Here is a 23,085-nt window from a genome sequence, read left to right as displayed (position 1 = left end):
ACGGTGTTGGAAGTTACCGTCCTAAACAACGGGTTGACTAATCCGTATCTGTAGCATCTCTTCAGCCAAACATCCCTCTCTGCCTGAACTCGAGTGGTCCAAGAAGTCAGACTTTCGTTCACTGGTTTGCAGTTCAGTAGTTCACGCTACACAGTTCACAGTCCCATTCCCATTTCCCACTCAGAGAGATTGAGAAAGAGAGAGAGAGAGAGAGAGAGAGAGAGAGAGAGGTGATGAAGCTTGTCTCAACGAGTAGAATCCTTCACCGACAGAGTTCTCGTTTCAGAGATTTGTTCTTCTCGACGGAAACCCTAACATCTCCATCCCCCGATTCTCTTTACGAGAGAATCGCAGTCACTGGGGACCCTAAGATTTCGGTTGTTCCAGTACTCGAGAAATGGGTTGACGAAGGAAGATCTGTCAACAAAGTTGAGCTTAATTTGCTGATAAGGAAGTTGAAGTTTCTCAGAAAATTCAAGCACGCTCTTGAGGTCGGTCTCTGTTTTTCCTCTCCTTGTTTTAGCTTCTTCTATTTAAAATTTCTTCTTGGGCGTGTCTTTTGGTGTGGTAGAAATAGAATAATCTTCAGTAGCTCTACGAAGAAAATTAATATTCGTTTATACGAAGCATGAAAAGTTGGACATTCTCAAATGTCCTTCAGACCGTAATATAGAACTCAGAGGGCGAAATCCTTGTTCTGTTTTAATCTGGATGAGTTCGAAACAACCTTTTGTTTATGTGTTCGATGAATGAACTTGCACTTTACAATGAAAAAAAAAATCTAGTCTAATTGTTACAGTTATATCATGATATATTTAGTTAAAATTATTTTTGTTCTTTAACCTCTGTGTTTTGCCTGTTTTTGTAGCCACTGGTTCTAAAATACTATGGCCTTTTGTGCTTTTATAAAGTTATTGAGTGAAGCTTTTATGACGGTAAGCGTAGCCTCCTCGAGCAACGGGACATGAATCTATGCTGTAGTTCAGCTTAAATGATCTTAACAGCACGCAAGGGTAATGGGTGAACGATCAAGGGAGACCCATTACTTTCTTGGTTGAAACAACAAGGTTGCAATCACTTTGCCTTATTGAATGATAAGGTGAATAAAACATTTATGGTAGTAAAATCAGCCTCCTCAACCAACGAGACTTGATTTTACACTGTAGTTCAGCTTGGATGGTCTTAACAGAATGTAAAGACAGAGGGTGAATGATCAAGGGAGACCCATTACTCTCTGATTGAGCACAACAAGGTAGTAATCACTAACTTTTCTTTCTTGAAAGATTAGGTGAGTGAAACTTTTCTGGCAGTAAAGGCAGCCTCCTCAACCAATGGGGAATGAATTTACACTAGTTCAGCTTAGGCGGTTTTAATTGCATACAAAGTAGGTGAATGATAAAGGGAGACCTCTGATTTAAAAGGTGTGCCTAGGTGCACAGGTGAGTCATAAGGCTTGTGCCTCACTTAGGACTAGGCACAGCCCCTTTGTAAAGGCATGTGTCCGGTGCGCCTTGCAATTCAGCTCAGGCATGCGCTCAAGGTTCGAAATTTCGATATGTATCGGCCAATGTGTGTTGTATCGGGGGCTTCCTAATTCGCTCCTATAGGGGGTGTTTCGGGGTTTAACCCAGTTCTAGGGGTGGATTCGAGCCAAGCCAAGCCAAATAGTGGCTCGGCTTGAGCTCGGCTTGCCAAGGTAGTACAAGGCTTGCGCTAGAGCTCGAGCTCGGCTCAAGTCAAAAACTTGTAAGCTCAAGCTCGGCTCTACTCGAGCTCGATTTGAGAAAAAATGTTTTATAAAAATAAAAAATTATATAAAAATATTTTTTATTTGATATTTAAAAAATTAAGAATTATAATATTTTTATTATATATATATATATATTTGAGCTTGGCTCGTTTATTAATCGAGCCAGTAAATTGGGCCCAAGCTCAGCTCGAAGCTCGGTTAAAACCGAGCCGAGCCAAGCTTTTCACAAACCGAGCTCGAGTAGCTCGTGAAGAGCTCAACTCGTGGCCACCCCTACCCGGTTCAGGGGGTAGACACGCCTTAAACCGACCCCTCTGAACCAGGTTTAAAAAAAACTAAAAAAATAGGGGAGCAAGCCCCCCGATACAGTTCGATACGCCCCTACTGGCGTATTGGGCTGTACCGATATTTTGAACCTTGTATGTGCCTCAGTTTAATTTTGCGTTTTTTGCTCTTTTTAAACCATGGTGGCTGGGCCCTTTTGTCATTTTTTCCTTTCAAAAGTTATTCATTCATTCTTCTTAATACAAGACATTTTTTTTAAAAGATAAGGAATTCTAATTAAAATTATAGAACCAACTTTTTATGTATGGGTTAGGAATTTAAAACCTTAGCATGGACTTGTTTGGGCTTGCCTCAAAGAGCTTGGTACAAAGGCGGCTCATAGAATTAAGAATGCAAGATGCTTAACATCACATTAGCTATTTGAAGTAATGCGATTGGAAAAGAAATGGAGATTGGAAGTTTCACATGCTTAAATTCTTGAGTGCTGGAATATGTTTTATATGTTATGTCTATGTATTTTAATTTGAGCTAATAGGATTTTTATGCAAAAAGCCCTTTGTGCCTTGTGCTTTTAAAACACTGAGGGAGATTCATTATTTTCTTTGTTGAAGAAACAAGGTAGCAATCACTAACTCTGCCTTCTTGAAAGATAGGTAAGCTTTTGGTAGAGAATACCCTGTGGAAGTGAGGTTCGTCAAGATGTTGAGATCCCAAATTCTTTATAAGAAATAAAAAAGCAATTACCTATTTAGATAGACAGAGGAAATGGTTTTTTCTTTATTCAAAGAAAGAGAGTAGATGGATGGGAATCTATCTTTGAGGGAGACATCCCCAAACCAGACATCTTCCCAAAATCAAACTTTATTCCTTGCATAAGAATCAAATCTGATAAACGGAAGAAAGGAGGGAAAAATGCCATGGATAGCTTTCCAAGGAGATGACTGGGATGCCCTAGGGTCAAGACCAGTATCCCACTTGTTTTCTGCCACCCCGTGTATACTCACTATCACTTTGTGCCACAAGTTGTCTTGTTCCAAAGGTAGTCTCCATAACCACTTTCCCAAAAAGGCTGTATTCCTTAGCTTTATGTTTCCTATACCCAACCCTCCACTATCTCTACTTCTAGAGACCACCTCCCACTTCACCAAGTGATCTTTCTTTGTATCCCCTGGTTCTCATAAGAATCCCTCATTAATTTCTCCAATTTAAAAGCCACACTAGTGGGGATCTTGAAGGTAGAAAGGAAGTAAATTGATAGGTTTGCCAAAGTTGATTTTATTAGGGTAATTCTTCCTCCCAAAGAGATGTAATTTCTCTTCCATCCTGCTAACCTCTTTGAGAATCTTTCCAAAACTGGCTACCAGAAGCTTTCTGACTTTGGATTCCCTCCTAAAGGTAATCCTAGATACTCTAATGGCCAATCACCAGCTTCACATCCCAACACTCTAGCAAGGATTCCTACCTCTTCTTCCGATTTATTAACCCCTACCACACATCTCTTTCCCCAATTAATTTTGAGATTAAAGGCCTTTTCAAACTGATTTACCAACCTCTTCAAATTGATTAACTCCTCTTGCTCCCCTCCACAAAAAACAATAATATCGTCTGCAAACTAAAGATGAGTAACAACCACTGCGTCCCTCCCAATTCTCCAACCTCTGATCAAATTATTAGAATCAGCCCTAGCAATTACAACACAAAATGAGTATTTTAGTTTAATAATGTCTATTTATGGTTATTATCTTCAAAAAAAGAATATAAAAGTAATTTATAATACAATGTAAAAAACTGCTTGGCGATCAGGTGAGGCGAGCCTCCAAGGGTGCCTTGTCGCCTAAGCGTCGCCTTGACAACGCCTAGTTTTCAAGGCGTCTAGGCGATTCTGGGTGACACTGGGGTGCCTAGTCGCTTAGTCGCCTAGGCGATGAAAACTTTATAATAGAAAAAACTAACTTTTGGATAGTTCCTTAGTTTTATATACCTTTCAACATGTATATTAATTGAAAAAAAAATAGCAATACTCTTTCGTAAGAACATTAAATTTCCTCTAAAAATGTGGCAAGTCGTCACATCTAAAATATAAAAATCTTTTACATATATTAATTTCATTATTTTAAAAAATAATACTATTCTAATACGTTTTTACCAGATCAATTTCATATCAATTACCAGCTAAAAAAGGTTATTAACTTTATATGGTAAATATTCAAGATGGAAAGTTAAATAGAAGAAACAAGGATAGAGTTTTTGTTTTATTTAACTAGAGAGAGAGAGAGAAAATAGAAAAAAAAAAAAAGAACATCTTTATAATTCTATTCTTTCTTTCTTTCTTTTTCTCTCCTCAAAACCCTTTTGTTCTTTTAAATTTCAATAGAGAAACATTAAAACAAAGTATAATTGATATATATGTAGCATATTATAAAATCTTTTAACGCATACATTAATAAGATACAACAATATAAATGATATTATAAAAGGTGCCCACCTTGTCATTTTTGTTGCCTAGGTGGGCGCCTAGTTGCTTAAAAGTCAAGGCGTTAAAGCGAGGTGCCCAGCCAAGGGTGCCTAGTCGCCTATGGGAGTAAGGTAGATTAACTTGGCAAAATTTGGGTGCTGGTACCTATTGTTTACGACTTTGCTCTATATAGGCTGTACTTGTCAATGAGTGTAACTTTGAAGATTAATACAGTTTTTTCACCTTTGCTTTTTTTTTTTAAAAAAAAAAAGGGGGAAAGAGAGAAAAAGAAATAGAAAGAAAGAAATTAACCTGGAGATGTAAAACATAGATTCAAATTCAATTTGTTTGTACATACAGATATCCATTTCAAATTCAATTTGATTAAAGTATCAGTAGATTTATGTAAAATTAGCATACATTTATAAAAATAAATATAAAAAAAGCATACATACAATAAATAGAAAACATAAAGAATTTTAATACTAAATGGATATCTGAATCTGACCTTAATGGATTGAAATTTGAAATTGAGACATTAAAATCCGATCCATTTCCAGCCCTTTATTTAGGCTCATAATCTGTCTGTTGCATGTTTTCTGTTTTTTCTACCATGTTTTGATATTTTTTCTTGCTTTTTTTCTTCCATCAGATATCTCAATGGATGACTAACCGTAGATATTTTGAACTATCACCAAGTGATGCTGCAATGCGATTGGATTTGATATCCAAAGTTCATGGCCTCGAACATGCAGAAAAGTATTTTGCTAGCATTTCAAATAAATTGAAAGCACTTAAGACATACGGTGCTCTTCTGAACTGTTATGTGCGAGAAAAATCTGTTGAAAAAGCAGAAGCCCTTGTACAGAACATGAAGAGCATGGGTTTTGCAACAACATCTTTTCCTTATAATATGCTGATTATCCTTTATTTTCAGACTGGACAGCATGAGAAAATAGACATCCTAATGCAAGAAATGAAAGAGAAGGGCATCCTTCATGACCAGTTCACATTGAACAACCAACTGAGTGCATTTGCTTCAGCTTCCAACGTTAGGGGGATGGAAGAAACCCTAAATCAGATGGAGAAGGATCCCTATATAACTATTGATTGGAATACCTATGCAATCATAGCAAATGGGTACATTAAAGCTGGACTTTTTGACAATGCTTTAGCAATGCTGAAGAAAATGGAAAGAATTATCATTACTCAAAGATCAACTACAGTTGGTCTTGACTATCTTCTCTCGCTATATAGCAGCATGGGAAGAAAGGATGAGCTTTACAGAGTTTGGAATCTGTACAAGTTATCTGGGAAGCGAAATTCATCTTATTGCTGCATGATAACATCACTGGCAAAACTGGATGATATCAAGGGAGCTGAGATGATCTTCAAAGAGTGGGAGTCCAACTGTGCTTTCTATGATTTCCGGGTCCTGAATCGGCTTCTTGTTGCTTATTGCAAGAATGGTCTTTTTGACAAGGCAGAGTTGGTTCTGCAGAAGGCAGTTGTGGGGAGGACGCCTTATGCAAGTACTTGGAACATCTTAGCAATGGGGTATGTGGAGAATAAACAGATGTCCAAGGCGGTGGAGATGTTGAAAAAGGCTATGCTGGTAGCAAGAGAGGGGTGGAGGCCAAATTTGGCCACTTTGGTTGCTTGTTTAGATTACTTAGAAGAGAAGAGAGATGTGGAAGGAGTGGAGGATCTCGTGAGGTTATTTAGGGCCACAGGTCCTTTGTCTAGGGATCTATACCACAGGTTGCTCAGAATTTATCTTGCAGCTGGCAAACCAAGCTCAAGCATTCTAGATCAGATGAAAGTGGATGGGTTACCAATTAATGAAGAAACACAAACGATCCTAAAAACAGGGCAAGATTTACAAGTGGAGATGTTAGATTAGTGAAGTGTGAGATCATAGTTGATTTGTTGGATGGCCAACCTGTTGCCTATCATGTCCAGAAATTGGGGTAAAGTTGTTCAAAATTTTGAGAAAATACAAGTTAACATCTTTGTCTCCATTGCTATTAGGATTCTCCTAAGAATTGTTGGACAGTTAAATTATAACAGGTTGGTTCAATAAATCTAACAGCATCCTTTCATGCTAAAAAACAATTTGCATGACCTTTTTTGTTAGTGAAATCTTGGTGTTGTGATGCATTTTAATACTTGAATTAGAACCTCATCATTATTTCTCACTATAATTTTGACACTTTCTTGGAAGAGGATTTTCCTGGCAAAATTGCAGGCTAACACCATCTACCATTCTACCTATTCACCAAAAACCTTTGTGTGTGTGGGATTGAAAGTAGAGAAACAGAAAGTTGTTGAGGAATTTCACAAAATTTGTTACCAGCTTTCGTTCAACTTTGCTTTGATCATGTGATCATCATGATCATGATCAGATAGAATATACACCGCTTGAAAGGATTAACCCCTAAAGGCTTTATTTCATATTCTTGCTTTGAAGTGGCGGTGATGGATCCATATGGATTTAGAAGCTATTTGACTAATAAACCAGTCATTATTGAAGACCTGTTTGGGTGAGCAAGCACCTTAATGGGCTCAGCGGCCTCAGCCTACTAGTTGTACGAATCCAAATGAAACAGGATGATCTTAGTCATCTTTTTGGTAAAATGGTCATTTCACTCCTTTATTCCAGAATATCAGTGATTTAAAAACCTACACGACCCTGGTCTTCTTCAAGCAAAAACTCTGAACACATTCTGAAAGTAGGGGCCTCTGGTCGTATATCGGGAGCATCTCCCCATAAATTTTATATACATGTATGGGCCAATGTGCGTCTGGATGCTGCGTGCATAGATGTTTTTAGTTTTTGCTTTTAGGAGATCCGAGGTCTGTAAAGCCCTAACAGGCCTCGGTTGGGGTTCCAGTCCTATAATATTAAAATATATAATATTTTGGGTACCGGGGTATTGTATATTCTTGTTATTTCCACTAATTATTTCTTTTTAATGCAACGTATCCAACCTATAATTTCGTTTAATGTTCAAATAAAATGATCGGTAATCCTTCTGTTTGATGTTTATATGATAATCTCACTTCAGAATTTCTATACTATATATTATTCTTATTAATTTTTGTTTATTTTGTTCGGGATAGAGTACATTTATGAAGCAAAGTTACATGAATATCATCCCCTTATACTAGCCACATGTATGTAAGCTTAATCAGAGGTTACAGGCGTTGTACACTCTGTAAACAAAATTAAATAAAATTTGACTACCAGCATGAAGAATCCTAGTCAATAATAAATTGATGAAAGTTAAAAAAAAAAAAAAAAATCCAATTATGGGTTGTTATTCGAACTATCAAAATGGTTATATATTGAATATTGATCCGCATGCTAAGGAGGCTGCAGGCTGCTAAGAGAACTGATATTGAGAAGAAAAGGTTTGTCCAGATCTCCATGATGAAGGAACGACGTTGAAAAATTCTAGGGTTTTGCCATCAGCCAAAGTGAGTTTGAAGGACAGTATTTGGCTTCGCAGATCGATGCTACTTTGCCAATTTGCTCCCCAGTTCCTGTGCATGGGAACCCATGTTCTTGTCCTTGATCCCTTAATCCAAGCAGCCTTCACATCTCCGCTCCCGCCTACGTTAGTGATCATCACCATATTGAAACTTGATTGGCCCTTGAGGGTGAAACGGACCCCTCCTCTCCTTCTGCATGGAATCCTTTCATCCACATACAAAAAACCAAAGCTTAATTAATTTGTTAGATAAATATAGGCTGTATTTAAACCCTTTAATCGTTTGTCGGATTGTGATTAGCAAAATGTTAGAAAGCTCTACTTTGTGCTGAAATACTAGCAAGCTAGCCTTGTGGGAACCAGGATCAGTTGTATCTCATGAACATACTTTTCTTAGAAAGAAGAAGAGGAGAAGAAAAAGCTTATTTTAATCCAAGTGGGTGCCTATAATTCTTTTGGTTGTAAGAGTGTAAGATATTGAAAATATTCTTTCCAACGGAAGTAGCAATTATTCATTAAAAAAACTGAAGTAGTTATTAAAAGGGTACTATTTTAAATTTTAATAATGTTTTGATCTTCTTTTGAATTAGTTATATGAAAAAGTAGGGACAGGCCTAATGCAGATTTCTGATTTCCACTGCAGTGCTATAAACAATCAAAATGTCAACAACCCACACTCTATGCATCAACACCCCCCCGTGAATTAGCATCAATTCCGAGCTGAGATCTACCCCAACAGTACTTTGAACCTACAAATTTTGACCCTGGGCTGAACCGTCATTCTCCCTTAATTATATTAGTCTGATTAATTATTGCAAAAGTTGCTTAAAAACAAATGTAACAGATCTTAGATTGAGATTGAAGTAAGTAAGAGAAATGTTTAAAATATATCGCAATGTATTGGTGGTGCATATCAATATGATCGGTTTTTAAACCCACATTTTTTTTAACCTTATTGTATCACTCATTTGAATCGTGCAATACACATAAGAGTGTTAGTTGGACTGGATTTGGTCCAATTCGATTCAGTTCAATGTGAGTCCACTACAAATAGGCCAGGTTCAATCCAATCCAATGCATTTTTTGGACCAGTCCAATTCAATGTCCGGACTGTCCAATCTGCTCAAATTGGTTTTAATTTAGATTGGTTTCAACTCAAATACAGTCTATTCTTATCTTATATCAATGGACCACATATTGACTTAATCCAACCCAATCTAATATAAATTTATTACGTCGAACCAAGTTAATCCAATCTAATAAATATTTTGGACCGGTCCGTCCAAATTGATTTTGGACTGGATGGGGTCCAGTCCAAAACCGGTGCATTGACACGCTCAAATAGGCAATGAATAGTATGAAAGTTGGAAGGAAAATGATGAGTACCTTGTGTAGAGCACAGGAATGATGCCTTCATTTCCTTGACGTGCAATGCGAAGGAAAGCAGGCAAGGACATATCGAAGTGGTGACGAGGGAGATCGCACCACCCTCCATGATTATTGGGAGGGCAGAAGTTGGTAGCGGTGATGGCTACCGTCCTACCCCGGAGGCACCATTTTGGGTCAATCTCTGCATTGCACATTACCTGGAAGCATGCACCACAGGCCTCACCACCTCGGAACAGCGCACTGCTCAACGCTGCAGTATTTACACCAAACCCAGCATGAAATGTGTTATCGTACCCACAAGCCCCTCCTACACGTACCAACCACACTTGACCAAGTTAGTTTCCATCTGACTAATAATAATTTAACTACCTCTCTCTCCCTCTCTCTCTCTGAACTTCTGATCATGAATACTTACCGAGGGTGGTGGGGTTGTCGGTGGCTCCATAGAAAGTTGCATGGCCGGAAAGCCAACCGTTGGGTTGTCCATGGATTCTCCCAAGAACGACGCTGGTGATAAAAGGAAAAAGCCAAAGCAAATAAACAGAAGGAATCACAACGGGTGATGCCATTTTCCTTTTTCTGTATATGTATTTGGAAGTTGACAATTGATCAAAGAGATACTGCACAGCATCTCAAAGCTAACCCACCTCCATTTATAAACGCTTAGCCATGCAACTCGACGCGGTTGTCGGTGATTATTAATATAATCTACTATTGAGAATTTGTTTCTTTCCTTCCTGAATTCGGGCTAACTGACGCGGTTTTTCACGTTCTCGATCGGCCATTAATGGCTATGTATGCTTCTGGTACGGAGGAACATGTACGGCTTGAAAATAAGCTCATCTGGGTACGTTAAGTACACATGCTTGTTGTCGACTATTAACTGTGTATTTGTTTATTAATTGTATGATGATTGATGGTGTTTGTTTTTTAATTTTATATTTAGTAGGTTGGGATAGAATATAAGTTTTTTCATTGAGGAGATAATGGCTGCACATGGTTTCCAAAAGCAGAAAAGAAACCGAATTTTGTCTCTGTTATTGGTTGACAACTTGATACAACACTTTAGTTTATGCAGCAGTTGGCATTGTTGTTGGTGTTGGGATGACAATTGACAAAACAGTGGTAATAGCTAGCACATTTTTGTTCATTTCAGATAGATCCGTTTCCAAAGAAGGTGGTCTGTTTACTGTTTTAATTTTCACCCAACTTTGTCCTAGTATAGTTGTTTCAGTAACTGAGCCAAATTTAGATGGATGACTGCAGCAACCTGATGAAGCTATATATGGACTGAGGAGAAATGGGCATGTTGATCATAAGACTGAGGAGAAATGGGCATGTTGATCATCAGCCAAGGTAAACCCATTTCTATATATGGCAGTGTAGACTGTTATTACAACTGTGGAGGTAAGTATTTGAAATTGAATTGAAATAGAGAGTTCAATTTTGCGTGTGGGACCTCCGCAAGAGAATGAAGGGCAAGAGGGTCGAAAGCAAAGAGCAAGCCTAAACCACATGTTTGTAGGTCTTTGGGTTTCTTGAGGGGAAACAAAGTACAAAACTATGTTCAGACAAAGTTTGCGATCGATCCTTTACTTCGTGTCTGTGTGTGGGTCAGTAGAAGCTTCCCACTGCAGCTAATATGCCGGTGGCGAGAGAGAGATAGAGAGAATTCCAAGTGTTTAATATTAGAATTATCTATCTATTTAATTTTGAGTACTTTTTCTTTAATTTAGAGGTCGGTGTAGTGGATCAGTGTGGACAAGTTAAAGAGGGTTTGGGTTAGCTGTGTAAGTTTCTTAAAACAGTCCTTTTGGGTGTTCATCCAAACCATTAATCACCATGTGTTTTAATTTCATAGAAATTTTCAGGAAAGTTGGAGCTTTTTCAGATGAGTCTCCGCCTCTTAACCTGTAACTGGGTTTTTGGGTGTTCATTTAATTAATTTCTTCAGCTGCTGGAAATTTCTCTCATCAATATAGTTTTGCAAAACCCAAGGCTCTTGATCTCCGCTCAATATGGTCTAGGAATTATTTTGGAGCCAATGATGATTAAGAATAACAGTGGGTGAACTGATCAATGACTTATGCTTTGTCTTTTAGTAAAGGAGTTATTCAGGAGGTAGATCGCCAGCAGCTCCTAAGCTGAAGTTTAGTTGATTACTATATCCCGGAATATTTCGGTGACGTGAAAGCCACCGAAAGTTTTGATTGTAATATGTGGCCTACGCCAGTTAAAATATATTCTTCCCTCTAGGCGGCAACGGTATGGAGCATAAGAAGTTGGGGTTTTGAGTCAATTGCCACTACTCCCTTTCAGCAATCGCGACCATATTTTGAGTCGTCTGGGGATTTGAAGTCAAGTGAAAGGGATGGAATTCTCGAGACCGGATCTGCTTCTCACACATGGCGCCTCGTACTGACCTCATGTGTTATTATTTATGGAAGATGTTCTTGTGAGGCGCCCTGAGTGAAGAGCAGAACTCAATTCGAACTTCTTGAGCCTTGTAAATTCAGTAAAAGGAGAAAACTACATTGGGTGAGTGGACATCAATGTATTTTTTTGTTTTGGTCTTCGCATGGAAAGACTTGCGTGAAAGACATTCCTTAACCAAATGGGCTTCAAACTATTCAGATTTCAATGCAAAAGCTCAATGCATCTTCTAATTGCCAAAACTATCAGAAGATCTTCTCAAAAAGACTTGCCAAATGATCTCATAATAAAAAAGAGCCGATCAAATTGATTGACCCCATAAGAAAAAAGAGCCGATGAAATGATTGAATCATTGGCATTTCTACCTAAAGGCTCAGTTTAAAAGGAATAAAAATACAAATATGTACGATGCAAATACATACATAATATAAAATTTTGCATTCTACATATTTATATTTGTACTCCTTCCAATCTGAGCCCAAATGCATTTTTTTTTCTATCTGAACATATATTTTCACCGATTTGTATTGACGATCAACCCATTAACGTTTTAGGTGGAAACAGATATAGTACCAAAAACAGCCTAAAGCAGTTCCACGAAGAAATAATAACCAATTACTGTTGGCTTGGTAGAAAGCATCTTCGTTCAACAATAAACGAAACCAAAAACAGACCAACACCCATAGAATTAGCTAAGAAACAAGAAAGAAGAAAGAAATAAAGAGAAAAAAAATATACACTTACACGACACACTACTTACCCTACACCACTACTAGTAGTGAGTACAGCCACCATATGATCTACCTTGTTGCCAGCCACCACCATATGATCTACCAATTAGAGATTGTTCTTTTTCGGTAAAAATCCAGTCTGAGTAAGGAGTATTGATATTTCTCATCTAAAATTAATAGTTGTTGTTCTAGCTTCTATGGGTTCTTTGCTATTTCTTTATGCTGTGTTTGGTTGCAGTGCAAATTTATTTGCACTGATGCAAAACTATGGCAGTGCAAATATTTTGGGTGTAAATTTTGATTTTTTTTTTTTTTGTTTCAAGTTTTACCTTACTTTGTTTGGTTGCAGTGCAAATGTTTTGTATTCTTTTCATTTACACTCTCATATATTTGTACTAGTACAAATTGCACTGCAATCAAACACAGCCTTAGTTCCAAGTACCAAGTTTTTCCTATACACAACACGAGCCTAGTCTTCAAGTCTGAATCAAGTCTTTTCTCTTAGTCCAAGTTGCATTACTATTCGTAGCCCATTAGGCCCCGCAAAATAGCCACTGTCCACATCATATATTCAGCATATGCAAAGTTTTGTGATGAAAAGGGCTAGGACTGCAAGTTGGGTTGTTCTGCATGGGCTTGATTAGGGTTTGAGCCCATTTAAAACTTAACAAATTCTCAACCCAACCCGACCCAAGTTGCACCACTACAAAGGGCAAGTATCCTATGTCACTTTATTTCAAAGGTCTTCTAATCTATTGATTGGCCTAGTCATCACTATCGTCCAAGTCTTAATCCAATTATATGGGATTTATTTACCAAAATAATTTGATACTTCTAATTGAGAAATGAGAAAAGGACACAAGTTAATGGAGAAAATTTTGGCTCTCCACTTTTATCAGCGTGTGCTGTCTACAAGGCTCTATACAGACTCCCTACACGAGTAACACAAGTTAGAAATACTGTTTTATTAGTCCTATGCACCTAGAATTTCGCACTAGATTTGGTTTTGCATTTGTTTGTTTGACTATAACTTGCACTCCTACTCCATACAAAATTTATATTCAGTTTAGAAGGAATACAAATACAAATATGTACAGTACAAATACATATAAAATAATATAAAATATAAGGATTTGCACTCTTTGTACTCCTTCCAAACTAAGACTTATTTACACTCATTGGCAGTGCAAACCAATGGGGATTACACTCATTTGCTTCCTACCTTACTTATTTACACTCATTGGCAGTGCAAACCCTTATTTACACTCATTGGCAGTGTACTCTTTCCAAATAAATAACCTTCCTCACACCTCCATTCTCTTTCATATAAGATGGTGTTTGGTAGTGTGACCATTTTTTGGGACTGTTTTTCGAATAAAACAGCCATTCCTACTACCCCATTTTTTGCCATATTATGTTTGATAGTGTTTCTACCACATAGGCAGTGAGCATCGTTTTTTCACTCTTGTTCTGTTTGGTAAGGTGATTTTCGTCACCGATTTTCGTGTAGTTACACCCACTACTATGTATGATGGTAAATGCCATAAGAAACTAACAATGATAATCAAATGGTCCACATTATTTGGACGATTAATCAACATTATTCGGCCTCAAAAATTAAATCCAACGGGTGGAATTGATTCTTGATTACATCCATGATATGAACGTGAATAGGTCTATCATGTCCATTAACCGAGAGTGGTATAGTTTTGTGGATCTTAGGTATTTTGCAACTATTCAAGAAAAAAATGAATGTAACTAATCAAACCATGTTTCTTCATGTTATAGACCTTTCAAATATTCACCTATTGGGCCTAATTGCTAATCAATATTGGGCCCAACAGCTAATTGCATACCTTCCAATATATAGATGCTAATAAGTCATGATTAATCTCTAACAATAAGGTTTCAAAATATGTATCACACGCATAATGTCTATCAGTGGCACCATTTTTTCATCAAGTTTGCTACGAACATAATCATCCTATTTAATAAGTTTCAAGACTAGTAGAATAATTACTAGCCAAACCCAAATAAAAAGACAAATGATGTTCCATGAGTATACCTTTGAAAATCAGGTATGATCGATACCTTTGAAAATGTTTGAAAAATTCAATTTCAATCTCTAATTTACCAACCTAAAACAGTAAACGATACCTTTGAAAAAGTTTGCAAAAATAAATTTCAATCTCTAGTTTACCAACCTAAAACAGTAAAGATACCTTTGAAAAAGTTTGAAAAATGAATCTCAAACACCTTCCCTAAACATGCTTCAATCCTACAAACCCAAACCTTGGACTTAAACCATTGAGATCACCATTTACATTTTAATTTTTCTTAAAATTTGTTGCCATTTTTTTGGCTAAGTACCTTGTCATTTGGTCTGCTTCCAAGTGGTCGATGACTCAGAGGCCGAAGTGGAGAACTTTTGCTGGATGAGGACCTGGATGCCGAGCTGACCAGGCCGAGCTGGGGGCAAGTAAGCATATTCTAACTCTCATACTTTGTGATTTTTAGCACCCGTCTTACTCGGTACAGACCTTCCCAATTCGGTCCGAGCTTACCAACACCGGGCTCAGGTACCATAACCTTCCGAAGAACCAGGTCACTGACACGGAAGTGTTGCTTCTTGACCCGGGCATTATAGTACTGAGCTACTAGGAACAGGAGCCTGTCTGCTGTCATTGTCGACGGGCCAAAGTTATCTGGCTGCCAACCTCGATGCGAGGTGGATGCCAGATCACCTGAAGCCTCTTGCTCCTCCCGGGGTGATTCCACCTCAGGAGGATCTCGGACCGCATCTTGACCCGAAATAGCTTCTTCAGTATGGCGATCTATGACCTGAGCCGAGGTACCTACCTCGGCCCCAGCGGATCCACCGCTCCCATCTAAAAGACTGTCGAAACTAAAGCTAGACATGGAAAAGACACGGAATCGAAAAGGAGAGCTAGGGAACATTCACTAAAGAGAAACCGAATTGAAGGAAGATGACCTCGGGAAGACACCGAACTGAAGAGACACCGAGCTAAGGAACTTGAGTGCGACCTTAGACCAAAGGCTAGCGAATTTGTGGCGAAGCAAATGAGTCTCGGGCCCCCTATTTATAGTCGCTGTGTCCGAGAATCAACGGTCGAGATCGAAATGATCCAACGGCTCCTAGGAAAACCGGTTGCGCGACCCCTGAGGTTGAAATCGGTTTAGCGCGTGTTTTGACGTCTGCGGAGTTTATAGATCGTGTGACGTCTGCGCGTAGACTAGACGCGACCTGGGTTATTCTTGGTTGAGCCAGGTGGCCGAACAGGTCCGACCAACAATTCACCCAATAGCCGCCTGGACCTCGGGCCAAATCCACCTGGACTTGTCATGAACTCCCCGCACTAGGTTAGGACCCCTGGCTCGGGGAGTGGGGGCAATTGATGAAGGGTGATTTGGCCCAACCTAGTAAAAAGGGGACACGTGGACACAACCTGACCAAGAGATGACAACTCAGCTTGACAAGTTCAGTTCGCAACAATGGAGCTCACGTATTCAGTCACCTCGGCACAAAGGCCACGGCTTAAGGATCACCTCGGAGCAAGGCCACCTCAATGCAGGTCGCACCTCGGTATCGAGGCACCTCGGTATCCAAGCCAGTTTGGAACTAAAAGGCCGAAGTACCAGTTTGGAGCCAACAACTCGAATCGACACATAACCGACTCCCGCGTAACCAACTCCAGAGGTCTCTCCAACGACTCCCGAATCCCTCCAGATCACGATAAGTTAACAGACCCCGACCTTTTCGATATCACAATAAGCACTTATCCACACTCTGCCGGAATCGGAGGAACGAGATAAGCCTTACCTGTATGTTGTTCCTTCGGAAGCGGAGCGAACTCCATCTCCACATCCCGGATATCCTGGAACTATTTCGTGTGCCCCACGAATACTCAACTATATAAAGGCTCCAACCCCGATGGCATGAGGTATGCATGATTTCTCTGCTCTCTAGCTCTCTACATTCTCAAAATTATTCAACTCGCAACAGCTTACTAACTTAAGCATCAGAGCGACTTCACCGGGATAGCCACCCCGGATTCTTTGATCTTCTTCTGCATATTTACTTAGCTCACCGTCCGACTAAGAACCAAATCATCCTCCAACAGGGAGTAGTCAGATCGCGCTACATCAATTGTTATTCTAACATTGGATTATATATCAGTCCTACATGAGGTGCCTAGTAACCACCGGAATTATAGTAGTGCATATTATAGCTTGAAAGAAGAGACATTCAGGCAAAAGTGTTAAATCCAGCATTTTCAATTGGTAAGACTCTAAACATACACAAAAATATACCCCGAAATACTCTAAACATACACAGAAATTTTTCAAAAAAAATTTGGAAATACTCTAAACATTTTCGTTTGGTAAGATGAGATGATAACCTCTTTGGTTGAACATGTCAAGCAATGGAGCCAGTGTGAATTCTCTGTAAAATCATGATAAATCTGATGCTACACAAGAAAACGGGAATATTAGAATAATCTCATATGAAAACAAAAACGACAACTGGGTATTTCGGGTCTGGATCCCATACATAACGGCAAAGAACCCACAGCTGGGTATTTCCGACGAACTGTTCCAGGTCTACAGTGAGGTATCGAAGAACAAGTTCATGCAAAACAGTGTCGGAATGTTTCTTACCGACAACAAGAATCAACGAACAACATATAATAAAGGAAAAATCAAAAGAGTTTCTTACTAATAACGGCGGTCAGTGGTGACTGTTGCACTGCAACACATGAGCGGTCAGGAGGTTGGCAGTGAAGGAGGCAAGCGAAGGAGTTAGCAATTGAAACCCTACTTACAAACTATTTTTTGTGGTTTACTGCACCGCAATGCACTAGATCGATTCTCCTCATGACATGTCATTATACACGTGGGATGACATGTCAGCGTCACATCAATTAACCGTTGGGTGCAACGGCTCACATCAATTAACCGATGCATGAATCATCAAATTTGACGATTCGTGCATCGAGGGCGTCTCAATTTACGATATGTTGCCAATTTTTCCCGTTTTTTAAATAACACATAAACCAAATAACTTTGTAATGGGAACGCCTACGTGTCACCGACGTGGCACTGTTTTTCGTAAAAATGGCACCGAAACCAAATCATTTTACTTTTTACTCCCAAAAAAAAAGGTTAAATCAAAGTAAACGAGTATTTACACTCAGTCCATTTGCACTCCTTTACATTTATACTAGTACAATTGAACCCATACAGTATTTACACTCTATTCACTGTGTAAATAAGCGGAGCCTAAGGGATGTACAAGGGTGCAAGTCAGAACCCCTATACAGCACCAAACTTGGATGCTGTAAATCAGGTGCCCGATTTAAGGCTCAGTTTGGAAAAAGTATAAATACAAATTTGTAAAGTGTAAAACCTTATATTTTGTATGTATTTGTATTCTACAAAGTTGCATTTATATTGTTTCCAAATTGAGTCTAAAGAATATCTATACACCAAACTCGGATGCTGTATGGGTGCAAGTGAAAACCCAATTTAAAGAACTCATACAACAGCAAACTTGGATATTCAGACATCCATTCAAATTTCAACAAATGTTCAACCTGAACTTGCCAAAGTTGCACCCCTACTAAGGTCGTTTTAGGGTTTTTCTGCTTGTTTTCTACTGATGTGGCAGATGTTTCTGTTTAAAAAGAAAAACTCTACACATTGAGAGTATCCCCTTAAAAAGCAAATCTAAAATGACTCAGGAATCTTGCCCCAGGAGCCTTGTTTTTCTCCTATCATTCTTTTCTCATAAAATTCAGCCCAGAACACCTTTGCATGTATCCAAAATAGATCACACCTTGCGACTTTTACATCAAAAGAAAAAAAAAAAAAATTAAAAGTTCGATTGATTATTATTGATCAGAAAAATTCAGCACAAGTTGGGTTATATAGCCTTAGAGGGCTTATGCTGAACGCGTTATTGATCCAGAGAACCCCTATCTAATACACTACTTGGATCATCAATATTTGATTCAATTAGAAGAATAGTTGGGCGGGCGGGCCAAGTTTTAAGGTCAATGCAGATCCAACCCCCTAAGAATTGGGCCTAAGATTCGTGATTGAGCCCAAGGTTATACCTGAACTGTTAAACTTGAGCCCCCAACGAAACTAAAATTTGATGCACTCGAATTGGGTTCAGGCCTGAACCCGGGATTGAATCCAACTATATACTGAAAAGACGTGATATTGGAAAAACTCACAGCCATCAACCAGTGTCATAAAATATTATTTTCTCTTTTTTAAGATTAATATGATATCAAAAAAAGGTTTCAAAATTTTTTCTCTGAAGTTAATGTACAAACCATGTTATTTTGCCAAATAGTTATGATATGTCAAGTGATAGAATTACTTGCCACTCATATTAACCATTAGGGTTCAATTCCCACTTGCAGTCAGACTGCCTTTAATAAGTAAGTAGTCAATTAATTAAATTTAGGGTAAATTTTTTAAACTACCCTACCCTTATGATCATAAGTTAAGTGATTAGGTATATCGCTACTGTTTGAAAATTGAATACTCTTATTATTTTTAACAATTGCCCAAGTCTTATCAGTGCCGTTAAACATGGACAGAAACTCTAAAATATTCATTTTACCCTTTAACTCAAACATTCGATTGGTCAGTAAAATTACCTTTTTATCCTTTGTTTAAATACATGTGCGGGTTCACTTAATTTGGATGAATGGCCACTGATCTCCGGCGACATTAGCATCAGTGGAGGGGAGAGAGAGAGAAGCTTATTGGGGTTTCTCGGCGAGTGTCACAAACCCGGGAAATTCCAATCTGCCTCCTCTTTTCTCTTTCTCTGTTCTTGTATTTCACTGAGATTACTTCAGAGCTGAAGACGATGAAGATTCTGATAGAGAGAGTGGTGCAAATTGAGCGGAAGACAATGAAGATATTTAAGAGAGAGAGAGAGAGAGAGCGGCGCCAAGGTTAGTTTGATATGAGAAATCTTATTTTTAACAGAGCCAAAGACAACGAAGATTTCTGAGAGAGAGAGCCGCGCCCAAATCTTTTTAACAGCAGCTATTGCCGGTCTCTGGAAGCATACCTGCCAACGATCTCTACCGCTACCAAAACGAACCAGATTTAGATCTGAGTATTTCTCAGATCTAGGGAGACGCCGGTCCGGTCCCTCTCTTTCTCTCTCTCTCCTTTTCCTTCTTCTTCATCCTTTGTTCTCTCTCCCCTGTTTCATCATCGCCGCTAGCAGCGGACCCCTCCACCTCCACCTTTTTCTCTCTTTCTTATGTAGCGCGATCTGACTATTCCCTGCTGGAGGATGACCTGGCTTCCAGTCAAACAGCGAGCTAGGTGAATTGTAGTGCGAGCTGAAAGCTTTGAGAGTTTGAGAGTTAGAGATAGAGAGTAGAAAAATCATGTGCATGCCCTGTGTCATTGCGGTTGGTGCCTTTATATAGTTGAGCTCTCACGAATTTCGCGAATCGGTTCCGAGATCTTCGTCTTGAGGGGATCTGTTTCCACTTTAATTGGGGAGTAATGTATCAATTAATAAGGTTTATCAATTCCGCCTGATCCGGGCGGGGAGAAGATTAGGCCTACCGTTACGCGACGTGATCCCGTGAGGTACGAAGTCTACTGGAGAAACTTTCGGAGTCGTTACATGGCAGCTCGGGTTGATAACCCCGAGCTGACACTTCAGTTCTTTAGTTCTGAACTGGATTGAATGCCGAGGTGACCCTGCGTAGAGGTGACTCTGTTCTAAGGTAACCGAACACCCGAGCTCAAACATTGCGAACTAGTCTTGCTAAGCTGAGTTGTCATCCCTTAGTCAAGTCGTGTCCACGTGTCCCCTTCTCGCTAGGTCACGCCAAATCACCCATCATTAATTGCCCCCACTCCTCATGCCAGCGGTCCCAACTCGGTGCGAGGAATTCATGGACGATCTAGGCGGATTTGGCGTGGGGTCTGACAATCTGAAGAGCGAACCGCTGGTCGGGCCTGTTCAACCATCTGGCTCAACCATGAAATGACCCAGATCGCATCCCGGGTACGCGCGGACGTCACACTGTTTATAGACTCCGCGAACGTCAAAGAGTGCGCTCAACCAATTTCATCCTCGGGTGTCGTGCAACCGGTTTTCATGAGAGTGGTTGGATCGAGCAGGTCTCTGTCATTGATCGTCATGCGGTGAGCTATAAATAGGGGGCCGAGGGGACCCTCTTCTTCTCCAAAAATCTTGTGATTGAGCTCTCCCGAGGTCGCGTCGGAGTCTTTCATCTCGCCACTTCCTCCCTTGTGTTTCGAGGTCATTTTCATCTTTTTGGTGAGTTCGTTTTTTCTTCGTTAGTTTGTTCTCCTTTCCTGTTCCAGTTTCAATATGTCTAGTGCTAGATAGATAGGCTTCTTAGTGACTCTAGTGAGCTTGAGGGTGCCGAGGTGCAGTCCTCAGCTCCCGCTGGTGAGGTCAGCTCCTCGCTAGGTAGTTCCCCCCCCCCCCTTGCCCCTTAGGAGAAATTCCTTTACCCGAGGTCGGGCCATCTCGGCCCGAGGAGCCTGTAGCTCGGGAGGAGGGACCGACCTCTAGGGAGGGGGTCCCGTCTTCTTCTTGGGGTCGGGATCCAGATGACTTCGGGCCTTCCACTATGACCTCGGACAGGCTACAATCCTTGGTAGCTCGTTGTTGTCTTCCCGGTAACCTAATTTTCAGCATTCCTTTGGGTCGGTACCCTTGGGTTCATGGTCACCATGAGCTCATGATTTTCGAAGAGCAGCTCGTAGTTGGGCTGCGCTTCCCGCTCCACCCATTCATTGTAGAAATAATTAAGTTCTTTGATATCACCATTGACCAATTACACCCAAACTCCATCCGAACTATAGTAGGTACAATCTCCCTATTCCACGAGTATAACCGACCTTTGTCCTTAGACATTTTTAGCTCGATCTGTTCAATCAAAATGAACTCCGCTTGCCTGCGCAAGGACATCCGACAGAGTTACTATATCTCTCCTCGCCCCGGGTTCAAAATCCTGTTTGGCAGCCCGAACAAAATACTTGCCCGGAAGAGGAGATACTTTTTTGTTCGGAACCCTGAGGGGTGGCCCTTCCCGACTCACTGGCGGGTGGGCATTAAAAACCCCGAGGTGAGGCTAGATGTAGAGACCAGGGTGGTCGTTAACTCTTGGAGGGACCTCGGCCTAGAGATGAGGGTTTTCTTGGCCAAAGAGAAGCTTGTGCGAGCTAGGCTGAGCCCTCTTATTAGGCCTCCACCTCGGCGCTGATATTCTTTTTTATTTTGAATTTTCTTCAGTTCGTGACTAACCCTTTCTTTTTTCTCTTGCAGTCGCCATGCCGGAGGTCGATGCAGAGAACCTTCTGAGGAGCTTCCAGAGAGGAAAAAAGAGGAAGGCCTCAAAGAAGTCTCGCGTCAGAGCCGATTTCAGCCAAGCTTCCAGAGGAGGAGGTTCGTCCCCAACCTCCTATCGTGGACCTGGACGAAGACCAGGACGAAGGAGCTCTGCCTCACGAGCCGGAGAGCGCTTCTGTGCCCGAGTAGCGGAGTGGGCTGACATGCCCACAAGCCAACTCGGAGGCCGGGCTACCAGTTACTATATGGTGGTGAGTACTTTACCTTTATTCTTCATTTCCTTGTTCATTTTTTTAAAGGTACTTACATCTGCTTTCTTTTTTCCAGGTGAACTCTGCCATTCACTCGCTAGTCTACCAGTCCGAGGTCCGCCTGAAGCAAGCTCAGGAAGCCGAGGGGAACGCTCAGAAACTTTATCGCGAGCTAGACTTAGCTCGGGGTGAGGTTCTTCAGGCTAAGAAAGGAGCTCGGAGTCAATAGAAGCTGATCATGGTGCTGACTGAGGAGAAGGAGAGGCTCCAGCGTGAGAACAAGAACCTCGATGCGATGATCAAAGAGCACACTGAGATCTTCGAGACCGCTATCCAAGAGGCGCGAGCTGAGGAGAGAGCGTGCCATCGAAGGCTTCAAAGAGTCTCTGGAGTTCCACAATCTCCAGGTCGAGTATGGATTAAGATCTTACCGGTCTTGCCTCTTTTCTTAGACCTTTGTGATGTACACCCCGAGCCTCCGAGCTCGGATCAGAGCGATAGTTTCTTCTTTCTCTTTTGTACTCAAAGCTTCACATTAATGAAATACATGTATTTTGGGAATCTTTGTGTGTAAAAAATTTTCTAAGTGTAAATAACTCCCAAACTGGAGAACTGAACCAAAAATCGGAGTAAATTTTTTCTAAGTGTTGGTTACCTTGAATTGTTGAGCTAACGAGCTAGACTACAAATAGGGATAACTCCGCATCGTTGTACGCCGAGGAAGGCGAGCACTGTAGGGTATATACTCGACCTGTCCACACATGGGCTACTCACTTAGGTGTCGATTATCCTCTAGTGTCGAGCCATCAGGCCTGACTTCAAATGGGATCAACCTGTTGTTATATGCCGAGGTGGGCTAGACATAGTAGGTTTGTACCCGAACTGTCTATACCTCAGGCATGAGAA

General features: G+C 40.3%; 3 protein-coding genes across 5 annotated transcripts; 2 read left to right on the top strand and 1 right to left on the bottom strand.

The window, feature by feature from the left end:
* Positions 1-89: 89 nt before the first annotated feature.
* Positions 90-6,602, top strand: LOC104608242 (pentatricopeptide repeat-containing protein At2g20710, mitochondrial-like). Of its 3 annotated transcripts, XM_088894332.1 has the most exons (3): positions 353-491; positions 869-1,252; positions 5,143-6,602. In XM_088894332.1, exon 3 carries the CDS (start codon positions 5,155-5,157, stop codon positions 6,391-6,393), a length of 1,239 nt encoding a protein of 412 aa, XP_088750458.1. In that variant the 5' UTR covers positions 353-491; positions 869-1,252; positions 5,143-5,154; the 3' UTR covers positions 6,394-6,602. The 3 variants fall into 3 exon arrangements, with proteins under 3 accessions (XP_010272480.1, XP_010272479.1, XP_088750458.1); XM_010274178.3 differs by lacking the exon at positions 869-1,252 and having other exon boundaries at positions 90-491; positions 5,428-6,602; XM_010274177.3 differs by lacking the exon at positions 869-1,252 and having other exon boundaries at positions 90-491.
* Positions 6,603-7,560: 958 nt separating this feature from the next.
* On the bottom strand, positions 7,561-10,116 carry EXPA12 (expansin 12). The gene is made up of 3 exons (XM_010274175.3): positions 9,789-10,116; positions 9,371-9,680; positions 7,561-8,189 (listed from the first exon to the last, which is right to left on the bottom strand). The coding sequence occupies exons 1-3, from the start codon at positions 9,940-9,942 to the stop codon at positions 7,877-7,879; spliced, it is 777 nt and encodes a 258-aa protein (XP_010272477.1). The 5' UTR covers positions 9,943-10,116; the 3' UTR covers positions 7,561-7,876.
* Positions 10,117-19,215: 9,099 nt separating this feature from the next.
* LOC148803845 (uncharacterized) lies at positions 19,216-22,734 on the top strand. The gene is made up of 3 exons (XM_088896758.1): positions 19,216-19,532; positions 21,905-22,179; positions 22,256-22,734. The coding sequence occupies exons 1-3, from the start codon at positions 19,445-19,447 to the stop codon at positions 22,406-22,408; spliced, it is 516 nt and encodes a 171-aa protein (XP_088752884.1). The 5' UTR covers positions 19,216-19,444; the 3' UTR covers positions 22,409-22,734.
* The last annotated feature ends 351 nt before the right edge of the window (positions 22,735-23,085 follow it).

The sequence above is a fragment of the Nelumbo nucifera genome, chromosome 1 (assembly GCF_055504915.1).
Source record: "Nelumbo nucifera cultivar China Antique chromosome 1, China Antique-T2T, whole genome shotgun sequence".
Classification (NCBI taxonomy): domain Eukaryota; kingdom Viridiplantae; phylum Streptophyta; class Magnoliopsida; order Proteales; family Nelumbonaceae; genus Nelumbo; species Nelumbo nucifera.
The sequence above is the reverse complement of the archived record's forward strand: the minus strand, read 5'-3'. Positions and strand labels throughout refer to the sequence as shown.